This window comes from Castor canadensis, chromosome 3, assembly GCF_047511655.1.
Source record: "Castor canadensis chromosome 3, mCasCan1.hap1v2, whole genome shotgun sequence".
NCBI classification, from domain to species: Eukaryota; Metazoa; Chordata; class Mammalia; order Rodentia; family Castoridae; genus Castor; species Castor canadensis.
Genome location: NC_133388.1, coordinates 68444923 through 68469767, shown reverse-complemented (window position 1 = coordinate 68469767; position 24845 = coordinate 68444923). Strand labels below are relative to the sequence as shown.

At 37.4% G+C, this 24845-nt stretch overlaps 1 protein-coding gene and 1 pseudogene across 7 annotated transcripts in view; both read right to left on the bottom strand.

Moving 5' to 3' along the window:
* The window catches only part of Slc25a21 (solute carrier family 25 member 21), a 468932-nt gene that overhangs the window by 120570 nt on the left and 323517 nt on the right, over positions 1-24845 (bottom strand). For all 7 annotated transcript variants that reach the window (XM_074068137.1, XM_074068136.1, XM_074068135.1 and 4 more), the window contains one exon: positions 16892-16975. In XM_074068137.1, the coding sequence (XP_073924238.1) occupies positions 16892-16975 (84 nt within the window). The remainder of the gene's footprint in view (positions 1-16891; positions 16976-24845) is intronic.
* LOC141421932 (U1 spliceosomal RNA) lies at positions 8318-8491 on the bottom strand (annotated as a pseudogene).

The window sequence follows — 24845 nt, the reverse complement described above, 5'->3', positions numbered from 1 at the left end:
AGCAGCATTGTAGACAAAAGGCAGAAACAACACAGTTGTCCACTGATACTTTCATATGAACAAAATGTGGCGTATACACACAATGGGAAGGAAATTCTGATGCATGCTACAACATGGATGAACCTGAATACATTGTTAGGTAAAATAAGTGAAGCACTCATCAAATGACAATTATTGTGTGATTCCAATAATATGAGGTACCTGGAGTAGTCAAACTCACAGAGATAGAAAGTAGAATGCAGGATAGAGTAGGAATTATTATTTAATGAGTACCATTCCATTGGCAAGATGAAAAAGTTCTGGAGATGAATGGCGGTGAGAGTTGCATAAGAGTGCAAGTACTCTTAGTGCCATCCAACTATCTGCTTTAAAAATGGCTACAATGGTAAATTTTAAGTTATGTATGGTTTATCATAGTAAAATAACATAAAAAGTCTCTGATGATTCTAAGATTTGAATTATTTGTTATGCACTTTCGATATTTGGTTTTTTGGTCTTTTTTCCCACTGACAGCCTTCCCATCAGGCTTAGTAAAGACCTTGAGTGAAAACTTAGGCAAATGTACAGCTAACTTTGTAGGCTTTCTTTCCTCTGGTCTTGTAGCCCTTCATATGTCTGTCTGCTTTGGTAGCTCTTTAATGCTTTCAAACAGTAGTTTTGTGTATTTTGTCTTAGCTTTATGCTGTTTTCACCAGGAGGGTTGTTCTGATACAATCTACTTTATCATGGCTGAAACCAAAAGTTTAATTTTTTTTAACATGCTAACTCTTGATCTGCCTCTTATTTTATTCTAAATGTTCTTTTGCTTTTACTCTACTCCTCCTTTTTATTGACCATTTTGTCCTTTTTCTTATTAAGCCCTAGCAGGAAGTGTTGTAAGGAGAACAGTAGTGAAGACAAGGTACATCCTAAGCAATGGCAATACATTGCACTTCCCTTGGATCTTCCTCATTCTTTCTAGTTAACCCAACCAGATCCCCCAATAACACCCGGCATCACATGCCAATTATAAGTACCCTAAATTTAAAAACTACATGCCCAAGTCCAGTCCTTCACCCAAAGATACCTGCATGTCATTAAAATAATTTTACTGTCTTTCTGAGATTGTTACAAAGTTTTTGCTCTTCTGGAGACAATATTTCATGTTCAGAATCTTGGTCTTAATGACACCATGGAGTAATAATTTGGCATTTGTTCTGATTTGACTCCATTTTCTGTATGAATGTGGCCAGAATGTATATGTACAATTATATGAAACCAGTAATCATTCGGTTAAATTCAATAAATGCAAATTGGGTACTAAATATATACAAAGAACTGTGTGACTTCATTATAGTTCTACATATTTAAATAATCACGAATAGTTACAAATAATTAGCTACAATATAAGGTACTAAAAATAAATCAAGTTAACAATTGTTGTGTGTACATTTGCATACCATGTACAAGCTGAGTGCTGGCAACAAAGTAGTATTAATATCTCCATTTTGAAGTGAGGAAGCTGAAGTATAATGAGGTTAAGAAATTTGTTCAAGTTCCCAAAACTTTTAAGTGGAATTCTAATCCAGATTTCTTTAACTCAAAAAATAAATGTTGTCAAAGAAAAACAAAATACTATATAAGAACAGATGAAGGAAATTATTTCTACTTTTGATGGCGAGAGAAGGTATCTAAAAGAAGGTAACATATGAGATGGGTATTTATAGATGACCAAAATTTCCATAGGGGGATAAAAAGGGACAGGGTATTTTTGGCTAATGAACATACATGAGAAAAAGCACAGAAAAACTGATTTGGGATTTACAGTCATTCAGAAGAGTTAAAACCTAAGGTGCATGTGTGCTGCTGGGTAAAATAAAACTTGAAAGATTCAAACCAGATATGGAGGCTCACAAACATATCATGTTAAGCATTTGAGATTTGTTTTTATATATTGTACTAGTGAAGAAGTTCTGTGTAACCAATTTCCCCAAACTTTAACTGCAAAATGTTATCATTAAACAATTTCTGTAAGAAATCTAATCATAGCTTAGGTAGGTGCCTCTGACTCAAGGTCACTCATAAGGTGACAGTCATGGTGCAAGCTGGCTTGTCTGAGGGCGTGTGGAGGAATTTACTCCCAAGTTCACTCACATGGTTGTGGGCAGGATTCAATGCCTCCCAATTATTGATGGGCTGAGGGCTTCAGTTCATCACTGGCTGGTGGCCTCAACCACCCTTAGTTCCTGCCACATGGGCTTTGTCATGGGCTTTGACTCTTGGAAAACCAAGAATCAAAGACAGAAAGAAGAGTAAGAGTCAGCCTCAATGTAGAAGTCACAGCCCTCCATGTTCTAATCTCAAAAGTGCCATTTCATAACTTCTGCCAGATGATCTTCATTGGGAAAGTTAATAAGCTCAGCTCATGCCCAAAGGGAGAGGATTATACAAGGTCACCAATACAAGGATGCAGGGACACTTGTGACCATTTTAGTAGCTGCCTATCACATGGATCAATGAGAAATTATCAAAATTTTCTGAATATGAAAATGACTTAATTTGGTCATCACCAGTCATTGACACCAAAAACTAGAGAGTCATTCAAAATTTTTCCTTTTCACTCAGCATCCACATCTATTGTCAAATCATTATAAGGATCTTAATTGCTAGTATCTTCTCTTTCCAATAAAATAAAAGTACATGTTATAATCATCAGTATCTCAAATTCTAGGAGAAAAGATAGGAGGCCCATGGTGGCCTCTGAGAGAACAGTCTGAAAATAATATGGGCTGTAGACAGAGCCAGGTGCTGGGGATTAAGGAGTGTACAGATAGTTAAGAAACATTCTAATAATCTAGCACATATTTTATTTTACATGTGAGCCAGATCTCTGGGTAACAATCGGCCTAGTGCTTAATGGATTATATTGTAACATTCTTTTAATTTTGGTTCATTATAAATAGTCATCAACTTCTGGAAATTTTATTGTTTGAATTTTGAAATGCATGTTGACTTGCTCGTGGAAAACATAAAAGACACAAAATGGTAATGACACTCGTGCATGTCTCATACTCTCATTCTGGTTTTTGATTCTTCTGTAATAGGAAGGGTTTTATGTAAAGGCATTGCATAACTCATTCATTTCACACAAACTTCAAACCTCTCTGTAAGAGTTTCCCAAACTCATCTCACACTTCATCTCCTTTGTGTCATTACAGATTGCAATGACATCAGTTCCTGGTCCCAGGTCTTCATTTTTCCTGTGAGTTTTCTGTGGCCAGTAAGGAGAATCACAAACACAGTGTTTATCAGCAGGAAAACAAAGCCACCGTGTATGACATCTGACTGGCATCTGCTCTGGGTATAAGTAACCATGTATTTCATCATGCATTGCAATCATATGGTAATTTTCACCCGCATCTGACTATCCATCCAAGGAGCTTTGATTAAATGCCTTATCTCATGTTTCATGAGAGTTTCCTGGCTATTACTCAATATGGTTGTTGAGTTAGGTGAAAACACCAACATGTCAAGTGACTGAATTAAGTTTATGCAGTGAGTTTTTTTTTTTTAACTTCAACCCATGGCTGGTATCCCCTCTGCAATGGCTCTGTCTCTGCTAAGGATTGTGTGTCTCTATCTTGGTCTCATGGGATGGTGATACTGTACCTCAAAATACATTTGTGGTCCAATTTCATTGGCTAGGAGACCCTTTCCATTTCTTTCTTTAAAAAAAATTAGCCTGTAATTCCCGGTACACAGAAGGTAGAGATGAGAGGATCATGGTTTGAGGCCAGACCAGGCAAAAAAGTCAGGGAGATACCATCTCTATAAATAAGCCATACATGGTGGCACATGCACGTAATCCCAGTTATTCCAGAGTCAGAGGTAGGGAAATCACAATCCAAGGCCAACTCCAGCCATGCAGTAGGAGACTTACTGAAAAATAACTAAAGCAAAAAGAGTTGGGATCATGGCTCAAGTGGTAGAACACTCCATAGTGTACAAAGAGTTCAAACCATAGTATAAAAAACAAACAAAGATAAAAATACACAAATAAATAAACAAATAAACCTTTGCGTTTTTGAGTGCTGATCTCAGGATCTAACCTATTATCCTGGGACTCTCACTCCACTCCTTTCTGCTGAACTTTGCCTGTGTGTAGATCAGAAACTTTCTTCTAGCCTATTTCCCCTAGATGTTATCCAGCCATTAGAGATGAACTACGTGACAATGCTTTGAACACATGGAAGGACAGTATAAGTCTGAGGTGCTGCTTCTGTTATTAGCAGCAGCAGTCTTAAGTTACCAGCAGAGTAGGCAGCGTGATAAAGCTGGCAGGAGACCTTGGATGCATCCCAGCCCCAAAGGCCAGCTGGGGAATGCTGGATTAGTTCTGGAACATTTCTTACCAGTTTCCGATCCAGAAAATTAGAATTGCACGTCCACCTTCCTACCTCCTACTCTTCTCATGAGTATCAAGTGCAGTAATACATGTGGACAAGTTTCATACAGTAAAGAGACCAAGCATGGTTCTAAATACAATCATTGTTATAATAATAGTGTCTGAGTCAGCTTCAAATCACCTCTCTAGAAGATCTGGATGAAAAGTCCAGCTAAGTCATGAGGCCAGCCCAAAATGCCTGAAGTCAATGATAGAGATAAAATACTAACTCAGTTAGCCCTGTCCATGCCAAATCACACCTAAGTTATTTTCTACAAGAGACTCAGGCTCAAGTAGAAGAGTGCTTTCATGAGATTTTCTTTCTGATTCACATCTGAAAATGTTCAGACTAACAATCATTAAAAAAAAAAAAAGAAGATTTTGGTTTTGGCAAAAGAATCTGCCCCCATCCCAGATGACTATAATCCTAGCCCATCAGAAACTCAGAATAAGTGAAAATATTTCTAAGGAACATCTCTCAGGCTCTGAGTTGAGACACCAACCTTCCAGATAGGCAACTCCTTCCCCCAGACACCTGGCCCTCCTTTCCTTCTTGTCAGCACCGTGCTGAGCTGAGCTAGGTTGTGTTGGTGTCTTAATCAGGTCTTGATGACGGGCTGACATCACTGCAAACGTTTTCACTTACTCTGTGGCAACAACAGTCAAGTCCTTGCCAAAGACCAGTCGTTAAGTCAGAAAGTATTGTTAGTGTGAGGCTGGGGGCGTCAGGGTGTGACTGTCAGCTTGCAGTCTGTGGTGATGACAGCAGGGAGATCTAGAGGCTGACACCATTTTAAAGGTCACTCCGTGGGCAGAACAAAAGACCTCTGATTTAGAATAGGAAACAGAGCTCTGGGAGGCAGAAGCACAGGACTCTGCTCTCTGAGCACTCTGGAAATTCATCATAGATTGGCCTCGTGTTTGTAAGGACAGGGACAGAGACTCCTCTTTACCACCCAGTGCAACTGAGGTCATCGGCAATGTTCCTTAGCAGTGGTGTCAGTTGATCTAGCAAGATATAGGAGCCAAATCATGTACCAATGGTTCGATGACATTTGTTTTTAATATTAAAATAAGGCACTGCCTAGTCTTCTTTGGTATTCCTTCTCCTTGCCCTTTATCCTTTCATTTGCAACCTTGAATTGCTAAGCAACCCAAGTTCAAAGTTGTTAGCCATATAACCCAAGTTTAAAGCTTTCTGTAAACAGAGTTCACGGTTGGCAGTCTGTATTCACTGGTTCCATGTTCAGGGATTCAACTAACCATGGATCAAAAACATGTTCTTTTTTAAAATTGTATCTGTACTAAATATAGGTAGATTTTCTTTTTGCCATTCTTCCCTAAACTGTACAGAATAACTATTTACATTGTGTTAGGTATGGCAATTGTGGGATAATTTAAAGTGTTTGAAAGTGTTATATGCAAATACTGAGGGACCTGAGCATCTGAGAATTCTGGTGTCCTCTGAGGGTCCTAGAATCAATCCCCTGGGGATACCAAGGGATGACTGTACATATATTGTATGACTGAAAATTTCAGGGTATAACCTACAAAAGCATAAATAAACCAGTTTTCAAAGGAGCACACATCACTCAAGAATAATAATGATATATCATCTCCATGCTTGAATTGAGCATCTCTTGCCTCGCTTTCTAAACCAGGAGATTTGGAGGAAGAAAACGCCTTGACAGTACAGATGTCATATTCTGGACCTGGGCCCGTCACTCATAAGACTTGCTGATAAAGTTGATATAGTTTGTTCTCCAAATTCTAACCTCTGTTACTTTTTTTCCCCCCCTTAGGTGAAGAGTGAACTTGTAACATCATTAGGAAGTGCAGGCAGGTCAGGGTTGAACTCTGCAGTATGGGAACAAGAGGAGCTGGGCCTTTATGCTCTGCTCATGGTCATCCCATGAGACCAAGGATGTGCTTGAGGGGCTCCGTAGTGCCAGGAAGGCATTCTTCAGTAAAATAAAATGGAGAAGAGAGAAAGCAATGAAGTACCAGAACACTCATCCCAGAAGTCACATAGTACCTTCTGGCATCCACCAAAACCAGCTTATCACTTGGGTAAACCAAGCTCGCAAATCTGACGATCTATGCTGCAGATTATCAGAGGGCAGGGTCACAGATCCAGTTTAAGTGACGCCTCAGCTAAATGTGAACTTCACTGGACCTGGAACTCAGATAAGAGGAACCAGCTCTAGAATCAGGAAATCATGATGCCAAGAACCACCCACCCCACTCCAGCTTGGCAATATCAGGGGCATGAGTTTCTGTTACTCAAGAAAAAAAAAAAATCATCAGCAACAACCATTGGACCTTGTGAAGCTGGAACTTGCTTTAGGCAGTAAGGATACCAATTACTGAAATACTACAATTCCTGACTGTGAGATGAGTTAGCTCCTCTCTGATCTCTTCAGCCCCAATACTTCCCCTTACTTCCATACGAGGGTGAGGGACACTTTGCAGAGGCCACTTTACTCAGGGCATTTTCCACAGGGGCAGGTCTTTCTGTTTTCTGAGGGTACTTTAAAACCAGCCAACCATGGTAGATTAGGGAAACCGCTTTTTAAAAAATAGACCCACTAAGACACTTTAGCTAAAGGTCTTGGAGTGAGTCCATCAATAAAAAGAAAATGTCCAAATCTTACCAAGTTGTTGATTTAGAGTGGTAGACATCCCACTTCCTGTGTCACAAGCCACGCACTCCCCTTCTTAATGAAAACAAGAGGGAGTGATTTTACCTCCTGGGGCTGTGCCATTTATGCTGTCTGAAAGGCACTTAAATGAGTGGCACATTATCTCACACATCTGGAGTTTACCAAATTAGCCAATTATGCTGGAGCTCATAAAATGAGGCCTTAAATGTCATTTAACTAGAAAATATTATAATCACCAAGTGGTCTGATTGTAAGATGATACTTGGGGCAGCATCAGTGGTTACAGAAAACAAATCGTGAAACAAAACACAGTTCAAACGCTCCCCCCAAAACACAACCACATATTTTCTACAGCAATGCTTTCTGAAGAATCCCGTATTTCTGAAGGCACCAGCAATCAACGTGTTTCTCATTTGCAACTAAGTTTAATCTGACCTAGTTGTTTCCTAGTTATTTGCCTTGAGCAAACCATTCCCTAAGAATTGTTCTCATAAGAAGAGCTAAGGAAGTTACAGGATGAGAGTAGACTGGCTAAAAACCATGGACTCCTGCAGCTAACTGCAAGGGATCGATTTAAGATTTCTGAGTTGCCAGAGGTTTGTGGTGCTATATTAAAATTACCAAGATTTGGTTGACTGAACATATACTGGTCTTTCAGAACTTTCATTCTTCACAAGGAAGAGACAAAAGCTTTTTTAAATTGCTGTGTTATTTGAAGGCTGAAATACCAAAGATGATTTTCAATAGATGACTATCTATTTAAAAATCATAAGTTTATGGCCACTATTTCCAATGAATAAATAACAAAATTTGATCTTTAGTGAAAGGGAATGTAGTATAACGGAAAACTCATCGTTATGACACTAATACTTGTGTGATGTTGGGCTTGTTATTTAACGTCTCTGATATTTGGTGACCTCATCAAAAGTATGACCATAATAATGATGTACTGCATTGAGAACGGTACTGTGATGAGAGTAACACACGAGCAAATTCTAGCAGGGTGCGTGATACACTGAAGGAATTAGTTCTGCCCTTCTTCACCTTTGCTCCCAGGATGCCATAAGTTCTGTTGACTTCTTTCTCCTTATATTAGGAAGAATGGCCACTAGAGTTCTTGAAATAGAAGAAGAGTAGGGGCGGGGGATGGGAGACTGTTCTGGTTTTACATTATCATTTATAATCCCCTTACCCCTCTATGAAAATCTCAGTTAATTTTTTTTTTTTAATCTGGGAGAGCACAAACCTAGTACCACCTACTTCCTCCCCCACACACACAAATTATGCAGTCAAGTTTCCCACACTTGGGGAAATCATGGGGCAGCACATCCGGAGTGCAATGGATGAAACTTGCTCTGGGAAAACCACCTTTGTGATCATGGTATCTCCCCTGCCAGGTATCAATCACTCTTGTTAAAGGAATGACAAGTAAAAGAGAGACTAGAAAAACTTACTTAAAATGCTCAGCAGCAAAGGAAAGTGAGGCTGATGCATGAATACATAGTAAACAGCAAGACCAGCCACTGTCTGCCTGGTGGGCTTATAGAGTGACGTGTACTGGCTTTACTCCCACTCAAGTAAGCTGTATCTTTATGTCTTACAGACTCACTTCATTATAGTAGATAGACCAATTGATTAGTTTATATTTGTCAAGCCTGAAAAAGATGAAGAATCATGGTGACAATGGAGGTGCTCTCAACAGCAACATTGACAAATTCCTTCCCTATGACTTCTACTATTACACTAGATAAAAGCCAAGTATGATAATTCCATAGAGTAGAAATCTCTATCCACAATTAGAAAGATTTAAAAACAAAACTTAATCTCACCTCTAGAAGACTGGACTGAAAAAACCATGTTTTTAATAAAAGAACAACTTGTGCTTTTAAGAAAAAAGTGAATCTTAGAAGCAATGAAATGATTTGGACCCATGTGGTTCAACAACTGTCTCTTGGGGGCAGAGAGGTAGGAAATTGCACCTTTAAGAATGGTGGTGAGTATCACTTCGCTCTCTGATAGGACATGGGAGATTGGTACAGATTCAAGTAGTATTAACAGATTTTAGTGTTTCTGAATAATAGAAAAGGACTAGCTTTCAAGCATTTTAACTTGGATGGTATAGGAAAAACTAGGAGAGCAGCCAACAGTCAAGTTGACTGGTGGTATCCTCTTTGCAGTCACAGAGCAAATAGGCTTCTATGTACTTGAGTAAGAAAAACTTCCCCCAAAACATAACATGCTCTAAAAACTAAATAGCAAAATCAAAAGGATCTGCTTCTACTAAGGAAAAAAACCAACACAGCATGTATTAAAAGGTTTTCTTTTCTCTTTCCTTGTTATTTGTCTTTGTTTAACCTAGGGCTATGAAAAGTTCTTGCTGTGTATCAAAATTAACAGGCAGCTTTTTCTTTTGTATTTTTACAAATATTTCCATTTCTAAGACTAGAGTTAGCCTTTGGCTAACTGCTTGTCCAGATCTACAGACACTGCAGAAAAATGTTAATTTGCTATAGAAGCAATTATATGTACGGTACAGGAAAAGGCAATTTTACTATGCAAGGACCACACATACTGTGTGTTTGTTATATTATTTGATATCAAGGCAGAAACATCAATATTTTCCTAAAACACACATGAAATGAAGAGGCTGGCTAAGGAATGCCCACATTCAATTCAAAGATATCTGCTATGGTTTACAGAACTTGGCAATGTTGACATGACTGTTTCACTGGAAAGCAACATTTTATTGAATAGATTTCTTTAACTTTAACTTGATGATAGATATATAGATAGACAGACAGATAGATGATAGATAGGAAGGAAGAGAAAGAGAAGGAGACAGAGAGAAAGAAAGGAAAGGAAACACAATTGAGCAGGTAGTAAAGACAGGGACAGTGAAGCTTGAGGTCATATTTTGAATGAAGAGGGTTTTTTGGGTGGGTTAGGGGTTCAGGTCCTCCAGTAATAGAGAAGAACATACAAAAGTGACAAGGATGTGGGAGACCAGAAGATAGCAAACCATTTGCTTCTCCTATCAGGCATGTGAGTATAAGAGTGAGCCTAGAGAAGAAGGGAGGGCCATGACAGGAGGGGCTCTGCATACTGTGAAAGGAATTTGAACTTTATATCACAGGGCACATTTTCACAATTCCCCAAATTGTCTAAAGATAAAATAATTAAAACAGTGTGATACTGGCAAAGAGAATAGATAGGGTTATAAAGCAGAAAAGGAAATAAAGAAACAGAACAGAAGAGCAAAATGACGTGTAAGCAGAGGTTTAATATTTGAAAAAGTTAGCATTTCCAATTAGAGAGTAAAGGGTGGCTCTCTCAATAAGTGGTATTTGGACAATCGACTAGCCATTTTGAAATAGAATTTGGTTCCTATATACCACACTGAACATTTAAAAAATTCTCGGGTGAATTAAAGATGCAAATGCAAAAAATACCAGAAGAAAATGTTCATAGTCTTGGAGTTACAGGATGTATGTCTGTTGCTTGTTTAGTGTGACATTCTTAGCTAAAAGGGAAGATAGGTAGGATCACAAAACCACAATCTTCAAAATTCACAAACTTCTAAATGGTTAGGACACTATAGTTGTAAGATAAATGACAATTAGGAAAAATGTTTGCAACTTATCTAACAGTCAAAGAATTCATGTGTATAATAAATACTGTGCTAAGTAAGCTCTGACAAATCAGTTAAAAAAAACACTAACCTAGGAGAAATGTGTAAAAGCAAAAACAAAATTCATGACACCTAATGATACAAAAAAAAAATATGTTCAATGCCAGTAACAATCAAAGCAATACAATTAGGACAGCTTTATTTTTCACTTAGAAAATGGTAAACAGGAGATACACAACAGTGACATGTAGCCCAAATAAGTATTGATATCCTCTCATGTTTGAAAGGGTGTGGAGAAATGGGAACTTTCAAATATTGAGCATATAAAATCAGCACATACTTTTTTTTTTTGTTGTTCATTTGTTCACATGTGCATACATTGTTTGGGTCAATTCTCCACCCTGCCCCCCTCCCCCACCCTTCCCCCCTCCCCTCCTCAGTTTCAGGCAGGTCCTGTTCTGCCCTTGTGACTGATTTTGTTAAAGAAAAGACATAAGCATAATAAGAAAGACAAAGCGTTTTTGCTAGTTGAGTTAAGGATAGCTATACAGAGAGATTCCTACTATTGCTCTCGTGTACATGTGTTACGACCCATGTTGATTCAACTCTAACTGATCTTTCCATTGGTTCCTGATCCCCTGCTAGTGATAACCTGTCCTTTTAAGGTTTCTGTATAAGTTCCTATGGAGTGGGAACATCAAATGCTTTCATGTTTTGGGTTTTCTACCTATCCCCATATCACCCGTATGTGCTTTCCCCTTTTCTTGTGATCCAAGGCCAACAACATTGCTGCATTTGCCCTAGATCTAAAGTCTGCATATGTGGGAGAACATACGATTTTTGGTCTTCTGAGCCTGGCTGACCTCGCTCAGAATGATGTTCTTCAGTTCCATCCATTTACCTGCAAATGATAAGATTTCATTTTTCTTCATGGCTGAGTAAAATTCCATTGTGTACAAGTACCACATTTTCTTGATCCATTCATCAGTAATGGGGCATCTTGGTTGTTTCCATAACTTGGCTATTGTGAATAGTGCTGCAATAAACATGGGTGTGCAGGTGCCTATGGAATAATCTGTGTTGCATTCTTTTGAGTATATCCCCAGGAGTAGGATTGCTGGATCATATGGCAGGTCTATGTTTAGATTTTTAAGAACTCTCCTAATTGTTTTTCAGAGTGGTTGCACCAGCTTACATTCCCACCAGCAGTGTATGAGGATTCCTTTTTCCCACATCCTCACCAGCACTTGGTGGTGGTGGTGTTTTGGATGATGGCTATTCTAACAGGGGTGAGGTGGAATCTTAGTGTGGTTTTGATTTGCATTTCCTCTATGGCCAGAGATGGTGAGCATTTTTTCAAGCATTTTTTGGCCATTTGAATTTCTTCTTTTGAAAAAGTTCTCCTTAGTTCAGTTGCCCATTTCTTAATTGGTTCATTGATTTTTAGTAGAGTTTAGTTCCTTAAGTTCCCTGTATATTCTGGTTATCAGTCCCTTGTCTGATATATAGCTGGTAAATATTTTCTCCCACTCTGTGGGTGGTCTTTTCAGTTTACAGACCATTTCTTTTGTTGTGCAGAAGCTTTTTAATTTTATGAAGTCCCATTTATTCATCTTTTCTCTTAGTTGCTGGGCTGCTGGGGTTCTACTGAGGATGTCTTTGCCTATACCTATTTGTTCCAGAGTGTTTCCTGCTCCTTCCTGTAGTAACTTCAGAGTTTCAGGCCTGATATTTAGGTCGTTGATTCATTTTGAGTTGATAGTAGTACAGGGTGATAGACATGGATCTAGTTTCAGTTTCTTGCTGATGGATAACCACTTTTCCCAGCAACATTTGTTGAAGAAGCTGTCTTTTCTCCATCGTATATTTTTGGCACCTTTGTCAAAAATGAGGTGAGTATAGTTGTATAGGTTCATATCTGGGTCCTCTATTCTGTTCCACTGGTCTTCATGTCTGTTTTTGTGCCAGTACCATGCTGTTTTTATTGCTACTGCTTTGTAATATAGTTTGAAGTCAGGTATTGTGATACCTCCAGCATTGCTCTTTTTGCTGAGTATTGCCTTGGCTATTCGTGGTCTCTTGTGTTTCCAAATGAACTTTAGGGTAGATTTTTCAATCTCTGTGATGAATGTTATTGGGATTTTGATGGGAATTTCATTAAACATGTAGATTGCTTTCAGTAGATAGCCATTTTTACTATGTTGATTCTGCTGATCCCTGAGCACAGGAGGTCTTTCCATCTTCTGTAGTCTTCTTCGATCTCTTTCTTCAGGAGTTTGTGATTCTCCTTGTACAGTTAATTCACATCCTTTGTTAAATTTACTCCTAGGTATTTGATTTTTTTTTTGAGGCTATTGTGAATGGAATTGTTTCCATGTGTTCCTTCTCAGTTTGTTCATTGTTGGTGTATAGAAAAGCTAATGATTTTTGTAGGCTGATTTTGTATCTTGCTACCTTACTATAGCTGTTTAACGTGTCTTAAGAGTTTTTGGGTAGAGTTTTTTGGGTCTTTAAGGTATAGGATCATATCATCTGCAAATAAGGATATTTTGACAGTTTCTTTACCTATTTGTATTCCTTTTATTTCTTCTTTTTGCCTAATTGCTCTGGTAGAAATTCTAGTACTATGTTGAATAGGAGTGGGGAGAGTGGGGATCCTTGTCTCATTCCTGATTTTAGAGGGAATGGTTTCAGTTTTTCACCTTTAAGTATGATGTTGGCTGTAGGTTTGTCATATGTAGCCTTTACAATGTTGAGGTACATTTTTTCTATTCCTAGTTTTCTTAGAGCTTTTATCATGAAGTTGTGTTGGATCTTTTCGAAGACTTTTTCTGCATCTATTGAGATGATCAAGTGGTTTTTGTCTTTGCTTCTATTGATGTGCTGTATTACATTTATAGATTTGTGTATGTTGAACCACCCCTGCATCCCTGGGATGAAGCCAACTTGGTCGTGGTGAATGATCTTTCTCATGTGTTGTTGGATTCGGTTTGCCATTATTTTATTGAGGATTTTTGCATCGATATTCATTAAGGAAATTGGCCTGTAGTTCTCCTTTTTGGAGGTGTCTTTGCCTGGTTTTGGGATGAGAGTAATATTGGCTTCATAAAATGAGTTAGGCAGTATTCCTTCCCGTTCTATTTCTTGGAACAGTTTAAGGAGGGTTGGTATTAGTTCTTTAAATGTCTGACAGAATTCAGCAGTGAATCTGTCAGGTCCTGGACTTTTTTTTGTGGGGGAGGCTCTTGATGGCAGCTTCAATTTCTTTTTGTGTTATAGATCTATTCAGGTGATTAATATCCTCTTGGTTCAGTTTTGGATGGTTGTAAGTTTCTAGAAATCTGCCCATTTCTTCAAAATTTTCAAATTTATTAAAGTATAGCCTCTCAAAGTAGTCTCTGATGATTTCCTGGATTTCTGTGGTGTTTGTTGTTATCTCTCCTTTTGAATTTCTAATTTTACTGATTTGGGTTTTTTCTCTCCTCATTTTGTTAGGTTTGCCAGGGGTCTGTCAATCTTATTTATTTTTTCAAAGAACCAGCTTTTTGTTTCATTGATTCTTTGTATAGTTTTTTTTTTGTTTCTATTTCATTGATTTCAGCCCTTATCTTAATTAATTAATTTCTTAATTAATTTCTTTCCTTCTGCTTGTTTTGGGGTTTGTTTGTTCTTGTTTTTCTAGGAGTTTCAGCTGTAGTGTTAGGTCATTGATTTGAGATCTTTCTTTCTTTTTGATATATGCACTCATGGCTATTAACTTTCCTCTTAGGATGCCTTTGCCGTGTCCCATAGGTTCCAGTAGGTCATGTTTTCATTTTCATTAACTTCCAAGGACCTTTTAATTTCCCCTTTTATTTCATTAGCTACCCATTCATTGTTGAGTAATGTGTTGTTCAGCTTCCAATTGTTTGTGTGATTTTTACTGCTGTTTTTGTTGTTGATTTCTAGTTTTAATGCATTGTGGTCAGGCAGAATGCATGGAATTATTTCTGTTTTCTTATATTTGCTGAGGCTTGCTTTGTGCCCTAAAATATGATCAATTTTGGAAAAGGTTCCATGGGCTGCTGAGAAGAATGTATATTGTGCAAAAGTTGTATGAAATATTCTGTAGACATCAACTAAGTCCATTTGATCTATGGAGTGGTTTAGTTCTATGATTTCTTTATTGATTTTTGTTTGGATGACCTATCTATTGGTGATAGGGAGGTATTAAAGTCTCCCACTACCACTGTGTTGGGGTCTATATATGCTTTTAGGCCCTTCAGTATGATTGGTGAAATTGGGTGCATATAGGTTGATAATTGTTATTTCCTTTTGGTGTATTTCCCCTTTTATTAGTTGGAGTGTCCTTCTTTATCTCATTTGATCAAAGTAAATTTGAAGTCTACTTTGTCCAAAATAAGTATTGCTACCCCTGCCTGTTTTCGGGGACCACTGACTTGGTAAATCTTCTTCCAGCCTTTCACTCTCAGCCAGTCAGCACATACTTTTAAGAAATTAATTTGTCAGCATCTATAACATAAAATGTGCATAGAATTTGATACTATAACCCCATAGCTAGCAATTTATAAACTATATGTAAACATGCAACTATAAAATATATTTTAAAATATAAATATAACATATAAAAACAGAAATACACATACACAAATGAGGAAAGATAGTGTAAGAATATTGTATTGTTATTTATAATAACAAAAATGTGGAAACAACATAAAAATTCACCAAACAGATTAACTTAATAAATTGCACCATATAGATAAGTAAGTCATCAATCATGCTATTGTTAAAAAGAACACACTGGCATGGGAAGGTGTCCGTGACATCGGTTTAAGTGAAATAAGTGATTTGTAGATGAGTATTTATAGCTTGATCTGGTCAGGGAAGCAGTGAGCTACCATGGTTAACAGCATGGGCTTTGCCCAACCACACCTGGATTTCAAGCCATAACTCCACCACTTACCAGATAAGTGAACATTTCTATCATATCTAAGTCTTTGTTTCTTTATCTATCCAACTGGAATGGAACCTACTTTACAGAGTTGTAAGGAGAATTCTTAGTGTATAATGGAGACTAGATATATACTAGTTATTATCATTACTGTTAAAATTTTGAATAAGTATTATTTTAACCAATCTTTAATAAAAATAATTTCAAAAAACAAATATATTACATTTAATATTATAAAATATAATTTAGAAATTATACTGCATTTGAATCTATACATCAGAAAAATTTTAGCTTGCGTAAACAAAATTTATCTGATAATCTAGTAGATATGATAATGAACTTGGTGCATCAATTTATGAAAACACTCTCATTAGCATATATGAGTTGTACTGGGGTTTTCATTTTGACATTACATATGTGCTTACAATGTGTCTTAATTAGATTCACCCCTTCATCATTTTCCTTCATCTTTCCTCCGCCCCCCCCCTTATAGAACAATTTCAGCAGGTTTCAGTGTTCTATTTTCATACATGCATACAAAGTACATCAACCATGTTTACTTTCCTTCACCGTCTCTGTTTACACTCCCCCTTCCCACTGGTACACATCCCCACACAGAACCTGTTTTACCTTCCTGTCCTTCATTTTTTAAAGTGTGTATTAATTGTTCAAGGGGGGTTAGCCAAGGTGATTCACACCTGCATATATTGTACTTTAATCAAATTACTCCCCCATTCCTTACTCTTTCTCTGTCACCCTGCTGTCCTATTCAACAGCTTTCTGTGCATTTTATTCTGCTATCTTCATACAGAGATGATGCATCAATTTTTGACATAGATCTGACTTGATTGCATATTCTTCAACCATTGTGCAAATAAGGACTACATTTGGGGCATTACATTACCGAAAATAAAAAAAAAACTATTATGTTTAGTTAGCCTAAATTATGAGAATGTTCACAAGTCTTAATGGTATACATTAGAAAATGTCCTCTAGACATCAAACTGGTTATTAAAATCCTTTTTTGGTGGTTTCCACTGTACATGTATTCGGCTTTTAATCATATGAAGAAAAACATAACAAAGTAGGAAGGCACACTTCTAAACATATTTTCCTTAATAAGACTAGGAAAATAAACCATTGAACTTGAGAAACCATGTTAAGTAGAAATACATTAAAATGTTTTACATTAACATAAGACTCTATATATGAAAAATAATACATACCCTTCTGTTCGGAAAATCATCCGAAAGCTGTCTCCTAAGCTTTTATAACTATTTGGATCAGTTGCACATCTCTGAATCTGGAACCTAGAAATAAAATCAAACAAAAAATATCTAAGTTAAGGATTTTTGCCAACGGGTTTTTCTGACTTTTCAGTCTTGGAAACTCAGCCTTTTCATATTGATCTAAAATACTGTGGTCGTTACTATAGATTTTATTGTTTTATTTGTGTGACATAAGCTTCTAAAAGTATATTTCTTTGTATTTTAATAGAATATAAAAGCAAAAGACTTCTTTCATCTGTTTCTTAGCTAGGCAGATACACCCAGGGGAATTTATATTTTTTTTCTTTTGTGGAAAGCATAACAGATATTATATGTTATTTAATGTATAATTAAGAACTGAAGATGCTTATGAAACAAATACCTACCTCTAGTTCTTACCTTTATTAGTGTTGCTTGATGGTCATTCAATATAGAGGCTAAAAATAAAGCAGCTAATATGGTCTCACTTGGGTTCTGATTGTGAATTTGTGGTGGTTGCAACTGGAGCAAGAGCTGGGATTGTATATTGGGATTTATTACTATACAACTTATTATAATCACTTCATGAGGAAATGAGGTCTTTGCAAAATCACAGTTCTCTCTATATAATAGTTGTTCAATCAATGTTAGAGGTATCACAATACCTGACTTCAAACTATACTACAGAGTTACAGCAATAAAAACAGCATGGTTCTGACACAAAAACAGATATAAAGACCAGTGGAACAAAATAGAGGACCCACACAGCTACGTCCACCTAATTTTTGACAAAGCTGCCAAAAACATATGATGGAGAAAAGACAGCCTCTTCAACAAATGCTGCTGGGAAAAGTGGCTCTCTGCCTGCAGAAAACTGAAACTAGACCCATGCCTATTACCCTGTACTAGTATCAACTCAAAGTGGATTAAGGACCTTAATGTCAGAGCCAACACTTTGCAGTTAGTACAGGAAATAAATCTTTTCTGAGGGTGGGTATCAATGGGAGAGGGTAGGCACAAGGAAAGGGGGAATGAGAGTAACTATGATGGATGTATTTTGTATCCATATATGAAGCCAGAAGAATGAAACTTATTGAAATTGTTCTAAGAAGGGGAGGAGAGGGAAGCGAGAGAATGATGGAGAAGGTAAATAGAACTAAGACATAGTTTAAACACATATGCAAATATCACAATGTCTCCCGTGCAACTGTTCTATGCTAATGAAATCATAAAAAGCAATAAAGTGCTTTGTGGTTGTAGGCCCCAGGGAATTATGATGAAACTGATGCACATCGTACAGAAGAGTTAATATATTGCTTTGCTTGAAGCACTTGGGCAAATGAATGGTATGACTGTATTATAAGATGGAAAGCAAAGCTACAATTATAGTCAGTTTTATAAAGTGAAGAGTTGTTAAATGTTTTGGGGCAAGACAGTATCTGTCCAGAGATGTCAGAGTTGAGTCATCTGCGGAGTTCTTGGCAAATTTAATCCCTAGATAAATATTTACTAACTGATTGCACGGACTAGAATGGGAGTAGGGAGTAAAGAAGAATTATGAAAGTAATGCAATTGTTCGGGTGAGAGAGAATGATGCCAGAATACGAATGAAAGCAACAGAAATATAACAACAGGGATGCACATGATGTGTAGTCTTTTTTTCTCTTTAATAAAGTTTTGTTGATGCATTTATCGTGTTCACTGCATTCACCAATACTCCACAATCTACTATTGTCAAACTTTAAAATGTCTTAAGTATTCTGTATACTCTGTTTTTTTTTAGGAGTCAAATTTACACCTGTATTGGTAAGACCAATTTAGAAGGTTAGTTTCTGAACAAGAACTACACTCTGAAACTGTACAGAGCTAATCAGAAGACCATGGACCAGTACAGCTAGATCATATAAAATGTTTTGGATCCAGAGGTGCATTTGGTGTGTATATACCACTGCCCTGGAAGACTCAGTAAGAGGTTCTGTCTACAAGAACAAGATTTGATGGTCAGGTAGATATACCATGCAGGACGACTGCATACAGATAACTTGATCCTTTGGGTACAAATTAATTAATTTACAGAGAAAATAATACAATGGGAGAGCTACACACAGGTTTTCCACAAATAACTCTGGAATGCACACAACAATTTTCATGATATGACTTTGGTTCCAGTTCAAATAAGCATCTCCATCTCCGCATTTGCATATTTGTAACCTATATTTAGTGATGAGTATGAAATACTTTTTCATGTGTAGTTTGGAAACTCAAGACTGTTCTCTAATTGTTCTTTTAGGAAAATTATTTCAAATAGTTTTATATATCATAAAAGTATTACATGTGCATAGTTGTTCTTCATAATATTTATAATAATCTTTCATTAGATTCATCAGTCAAATTCCTTTCTAGATGCTTCTCTTCCAAATTATCAAATATTTTCTTTTTTTATTCATTTATTCACATGTGCATACGTTGTTTGGGTCATTTCTTCCCCCCCCCCCGCTTCCCCCCAAACTGTTAAATATTTTCTTAATGTGTGCTGTATGATGTATGATACTATAGGCTATATAAAAATCCAAGGCATTATATCCACTCTCAAAAGGAAATAAAAGAAAAAATTAATAACATAAGAGAAAACATTTGAAATGTCAAGTAGCACAGACACCATGTTGTCCAGGTGTACTGGAGGATCAGGGAGGGTATCTGGAAAAGAAAGGGATTTGAGCTGCTCCTTCTGGATTTAAAAAGGAAAAAGAACAGATAGGAGGAAGCATTCCAGGTGGGGAATGGAATGAAGGCCAGTGAGGGAAAGCTGTCCTTTCTAATGGTGAAGAAAGGAAAAAGACCTTTCCTTCTCACCCTGTCCCAGGCTTCCTCCAGGAAGATGCTATAACACAGCTTGCAGAACAAGGTTGGTTGCTCAGGGTTGATGGTGACCTGAGCCCATTAGGGGAGGTACTTAGGAGACAAAGTCAAAGCCTAATATAGAGCATTTGACCTTTCTCTGTTCCTGAGGTGAGCACTTCAGCTATCTCTGGATGGCCATCTCACACTTGTGTGCCATGCTCCTAGACAGGACTGTAAAAATGTCAGTAGATGAACCAAAGCAGCAGATCCCAAATGCCTAGAAAATCTACCTTTACCCCTCTTTTACTGCTGGGGTTAGCTTTGTCTAAGACACCTGCAAGTTACCCAGGCTTGGGCAAACATGAATACCTACCCTGGCTATTGAAATCTAGGCACTTCACTCCCTACTTGTAATTTCTTTCCTTTTCCAGAGTTCAACAAATAACATGTGCAATCCATTACTCATTCAGTTAATATGAGTTTTCGAGTACTACCATGTATTAAATACTCCACTGTTTGGAGGATTACAAAGAAATAAGACAGCAGCACTGTCTTTCAGAAGGTAAAGGAGATGTGTAAAGAGATAATACCTATGCAAGGAATAAAGTTTAAGAATAGTGTTGAGGAATCTCAGATGCCAGTCAATGAGTTTTACTAACACTAGTATCACTCATATTGGAGATGATTTATCTATGGGTGGGCTGAAGCTGACCAAAAATTGTACTTTGCAGAGACACTGGAGGGAAGAAGGGCTAGCAATCTTCCTTAAACTTTGTCCACCCATTTTAGAGGAGACAAGAAGGATGATCAGCCTTTGAACATTGACTTAGAAGTTAATAATGAAAGACAGGACTGTAATATAGGTATAGTGAGTGGAGAGATACTAGTGGGAGGGGGGATGATGAACAAAGGAGATTAAGGTGAGGGATATGGACTTCATATACTTATGCAAAATTCAACAATGAAACCTCTTGCAATTGCTTTAAGCAGGATGGGGAAGGGGTTGAGGGGGAGAAATGGTAGGAGTAATCTAACCAGTGTACATTATAAATATATTTGGAATTGTCACAATGAATCCCCCTATACAATGAATATATCCTAATATAAAAACGGATGGTCAGTGGGATCCTTTAGGAGTGTTTCATATAGAAGTTAAGTGCCTGATGAGTGATGCTGTGTTCATTGTGAACAGGAGAGGCAATGTCAAGAGAACAACATGAGAACAGTCCACAAACTGCACTGCATGAGCAATGCAAAAAGGAGAGGCAGGGATTGGTAAGTACCAATGCCTCAGTAAAACCTCCTGACCATTCCCAACTCTGCTAGAGTAGCTGGAGGGCCCATGAAACAGGCCAAGGCAAGTGCACTGCTATCTTCTGTTGTGCATCTCACACATGGTGTGTCCACACTTTGCAGAGAAAGTATATGTGGTATTCAGTTTCACTACACATGACTAATTCTGATCACAGAGTTATCAGTCCTTCTAAGGAATTTGTTTCAAGTTGATATAATTATAGTGCATTTTGGTCAATCATGTAAAACAGTAATTTCCTTCTTCCTTTCCATTACATTTCTGCAACTTAAAAGGCTTCTCTCCGAAACTGAAGCTTTGCATCAGTGTTCTCCAAGCTGCATTCTGTGCTAACACATTCTCTCTGCTTAGGGAGACGATTTCCCAGTTGAGCAATCCAACGCTTTGTAAACTTCAGAGGCAAAGTCACACTACTCTTGATTGTATTTAGAAAATCATGGGCCTTTCCATTGTCCTAATAAAAGCAGCTTGGTCACATCTGGAAATTCCATCTGAGTAACTTCTTTTATTAGAAAGAAAAGTTGTTGCCAAACAGACGAACTGGACAATGGAGTAACACTTGAGATATTTGGTGCCTGATATGCGGTCAGAATCAAACACAAGGAAAGGAGTGTGGCTCAAGCCCTGGGCTACACAGTGTCCTCAGACATGCCTGCCAGCACGGGACTGTACCTAAGAAATGGGGGGGGGGTCGACAGGTTCTAGCATTCACCATGACATAAATACTATGCAAGTTACTGTGGTAACCAACAGAGCCAGGAAGGACTTCTCCATACTCACAAACAAATGCACAAATGTATTTTTTAAAATTAAAAAAAAGTTTCACTCACTAGACCATGTTTCTGTAGATCTATTAAGAGTCATGACTGCAGCATTTCCCACTCACTCAAATGGGTGCTCAGGGAGACCCATTTTAAATTTGTCTGTTGCTGATTCTCAACACAGATATCTCACCTCAGCTTGTCTGAGTACTTCTAAAGTCATGCCGTAAGAAAGATGTCTGTAAGAAATAGCATGACTTTGTTGCCTTTAAAGTTTTAGGATGAAAGAACTTGAAAATTCCAAAATGTCAAATAAATTTATGCAGTGTCTTTAGTTCCAAAGGAACTATATGTGTGTATGTGTGTGTGTATGTATAAACATATATATATATACATATATACATATATTCATGTGTTTAAATGAATATGCAACTAATTGCAAAGAGTTGATTGGGGAAAGTCCTGGGATTTGCTCTTAAGCAATATTTGCATAGCAACACTCTGTCTTTTAATCAGATCATTTGGTGACTTGCTGTGCATTTGAGGCAAGGAACGGATGCAGATTTGAGGGACAAACACAGTTGAGAACCACCTGTTAGACAATGCCACCTATCCTAAACAAGTCAGTTCAACAGGTGAAGTTTATTTCTGGCATTGTCTGCCTCGAGGTTATTTTCTAGTTCAACATTTCTTGTGCTCTCTTCTACTTTTCCCCATTCAACCCTGCTTTCATCAACTATTTATCCTTATTGTCACTTATACTTTGATGTATTGTCTGTCAAAGCTTGTCTTCTGTTGAAGGGATCTCACTTATCCAAAAGAAGGTGGCAAGGAGTGTTTTTTCTTTAGGGTGGGGTTGCAGGGGCTCCTTACCACAAAGACAGCTAGAAGAGGCACTTTCTTTTTCGCTTTCAGTGACATTATAGGCCACCTCAATGTATTAGGCTACATATTTATCCCATCTTTGCGTTAAAGGAGGTGAGGCACTTGTGGACATAGACTGGGAGCCACCAATTATAATTCCACCATTGCCACTGATTCATAGTGTAAACTGGTGAGATGTGTAATTTAATCACCTTCTGCCTTTCTCCTCTGTGGTAAAATGGAACAACAGACTTGGAGGATGATTTGATTTTGGAGAAAGAGCAACATAGAGTAACTACTTGAGTTTCTTAACCATAAGAGAGAAAAAGACATTTCATTTTATTTTATTAATCCCCCAATTTCCGTATGTTATAGGAGTGGGAGACTGCTAATAAAAGTGTACCCTCTTAAGTGGTGATGAGCCTAATGGAACTCCCTGCAGAGATCTTTGTAAATGTGTTATGAACAAAGATTATTAGTAATTACTAATGTGCTCCTTAATAAACACTTAAGAAGCCCAATAATGAATCAGAGATTAACAGACCAAAGGTTTGCAATTATAAAACACATTAAAAGGAAGATTAAATAAAGATTTTAATTCACTGTAATTAGCCTATCTTACTGAAATAAGATGTTGCTCTTAGAGAGTATGTTTGCTTTCTCATTCATTAGATGAGCATGGTCAAAGTCAGATCAAACACGAAAAGGCATGCCTATGATTTTGAAATTTAGGTGGATACACCTACCTCACCAACTTTGGGAAAAGAACCCAGGAAGTCCAGCATTAGAAAAATGCCTGTCATGTTATATTTGTGTCCTATGCTCTGAAAAAATCATCTTCTGACAGAAGAAATGCTGTTTTTCTATAGAAACGACAACTCCACATTCGTCATCCCTGAGAAAGACCAGGCCAGGTCATGGGGAAATGCAGCTGCTAGTTTTGAAGATACTATTCTTTCCCAAGTTCTGGGGGAAAATGTTCTTCTAACATTCCTCTATGTCTATAGCTTTATTGTTCCACTTATGAGTACTTGGTAACTGTGGATGTTAACTTTTGTGAAAAGTTAGCTGTGAATATTTTGGTTTACTTCCAATTAAATATAATAAAACTGATAAAGCTCCAGAGGCCTCTAATCGTATTGGAAGGACATGGTTTATGGCTTGAGATATACATTTCTGTCTTAACATTTATAGAGATTTCCATCTGCAGAGGGGCAAGGGTAAGAGGTCTTTTTTGGGGGTTGAGAAGAAACAATTAGGGAGCAGGGAGATGTTTGCAATTAACTCTAAAACACAGTAGGCTACTCATGCTGACTAGAGAGTCTAGGAGCTTGGTTCACCTGTGATTTAAGCATTGCCTCTGCTTGCTGGGTTCACAGTACAGGCCTGGCATCAATTAACACTAAAATAATGCTAGCACATCCACCAGGGTTGTGGTGTTTGGCTCTGCCCAAGCAGTGGTTGCCAAATGAATTTTAAAAGTTATGTTCATACATATTTGGCTCTTTATCAAATTATTCTAAATACTCAAGGAAAGAACGATTATCTCTCTGATTGTTGCTTAGTCATAAGTAAAAGCATAAGAAATAGAAACCTGTAACTAGCAAAAATTAAGACGTTCTTCTGCCTGTTTAAATTCTGCTTGTCTTTACTAGGTGGAAGTGGGCTGGGCTGGGAGTTGGCTTAGCATTTATGATATTGTAAACGAGACCAATAAATTTGTCTATGTTATTATAAAAACAGTTTATAATTTGAAGAAATATGTAACCTGGAGTGCTCAGTCAGCCTAGATAATTACTACAGATAAGGTGACAACATCTTGGCTAAACCACAAATGCAAGGAAAACCTATGCCATATAACTTTGAACACATTTTTAAACAGAGCTTCAAAAATATTACCTCTTTGAAATATCAGATCAACCCAGATAACTTGATTGTATTTTAAGTAATTTCCCTAAGATCCTAGACACATCTAATTATAGTTCTTTTCACAAGCCAAGGAGATTTAAAGGCTGATATTTTGCTGCTGTACCTTTTACAATTTACACTTTAACACTACACTTAAAGTATCCTGTAAATGGTTCATCATTTGCCAATTGCACGTTTTGTTACAATAAACATTTACTGTCTCTCATTAGTGTGGAAATAGATGTAG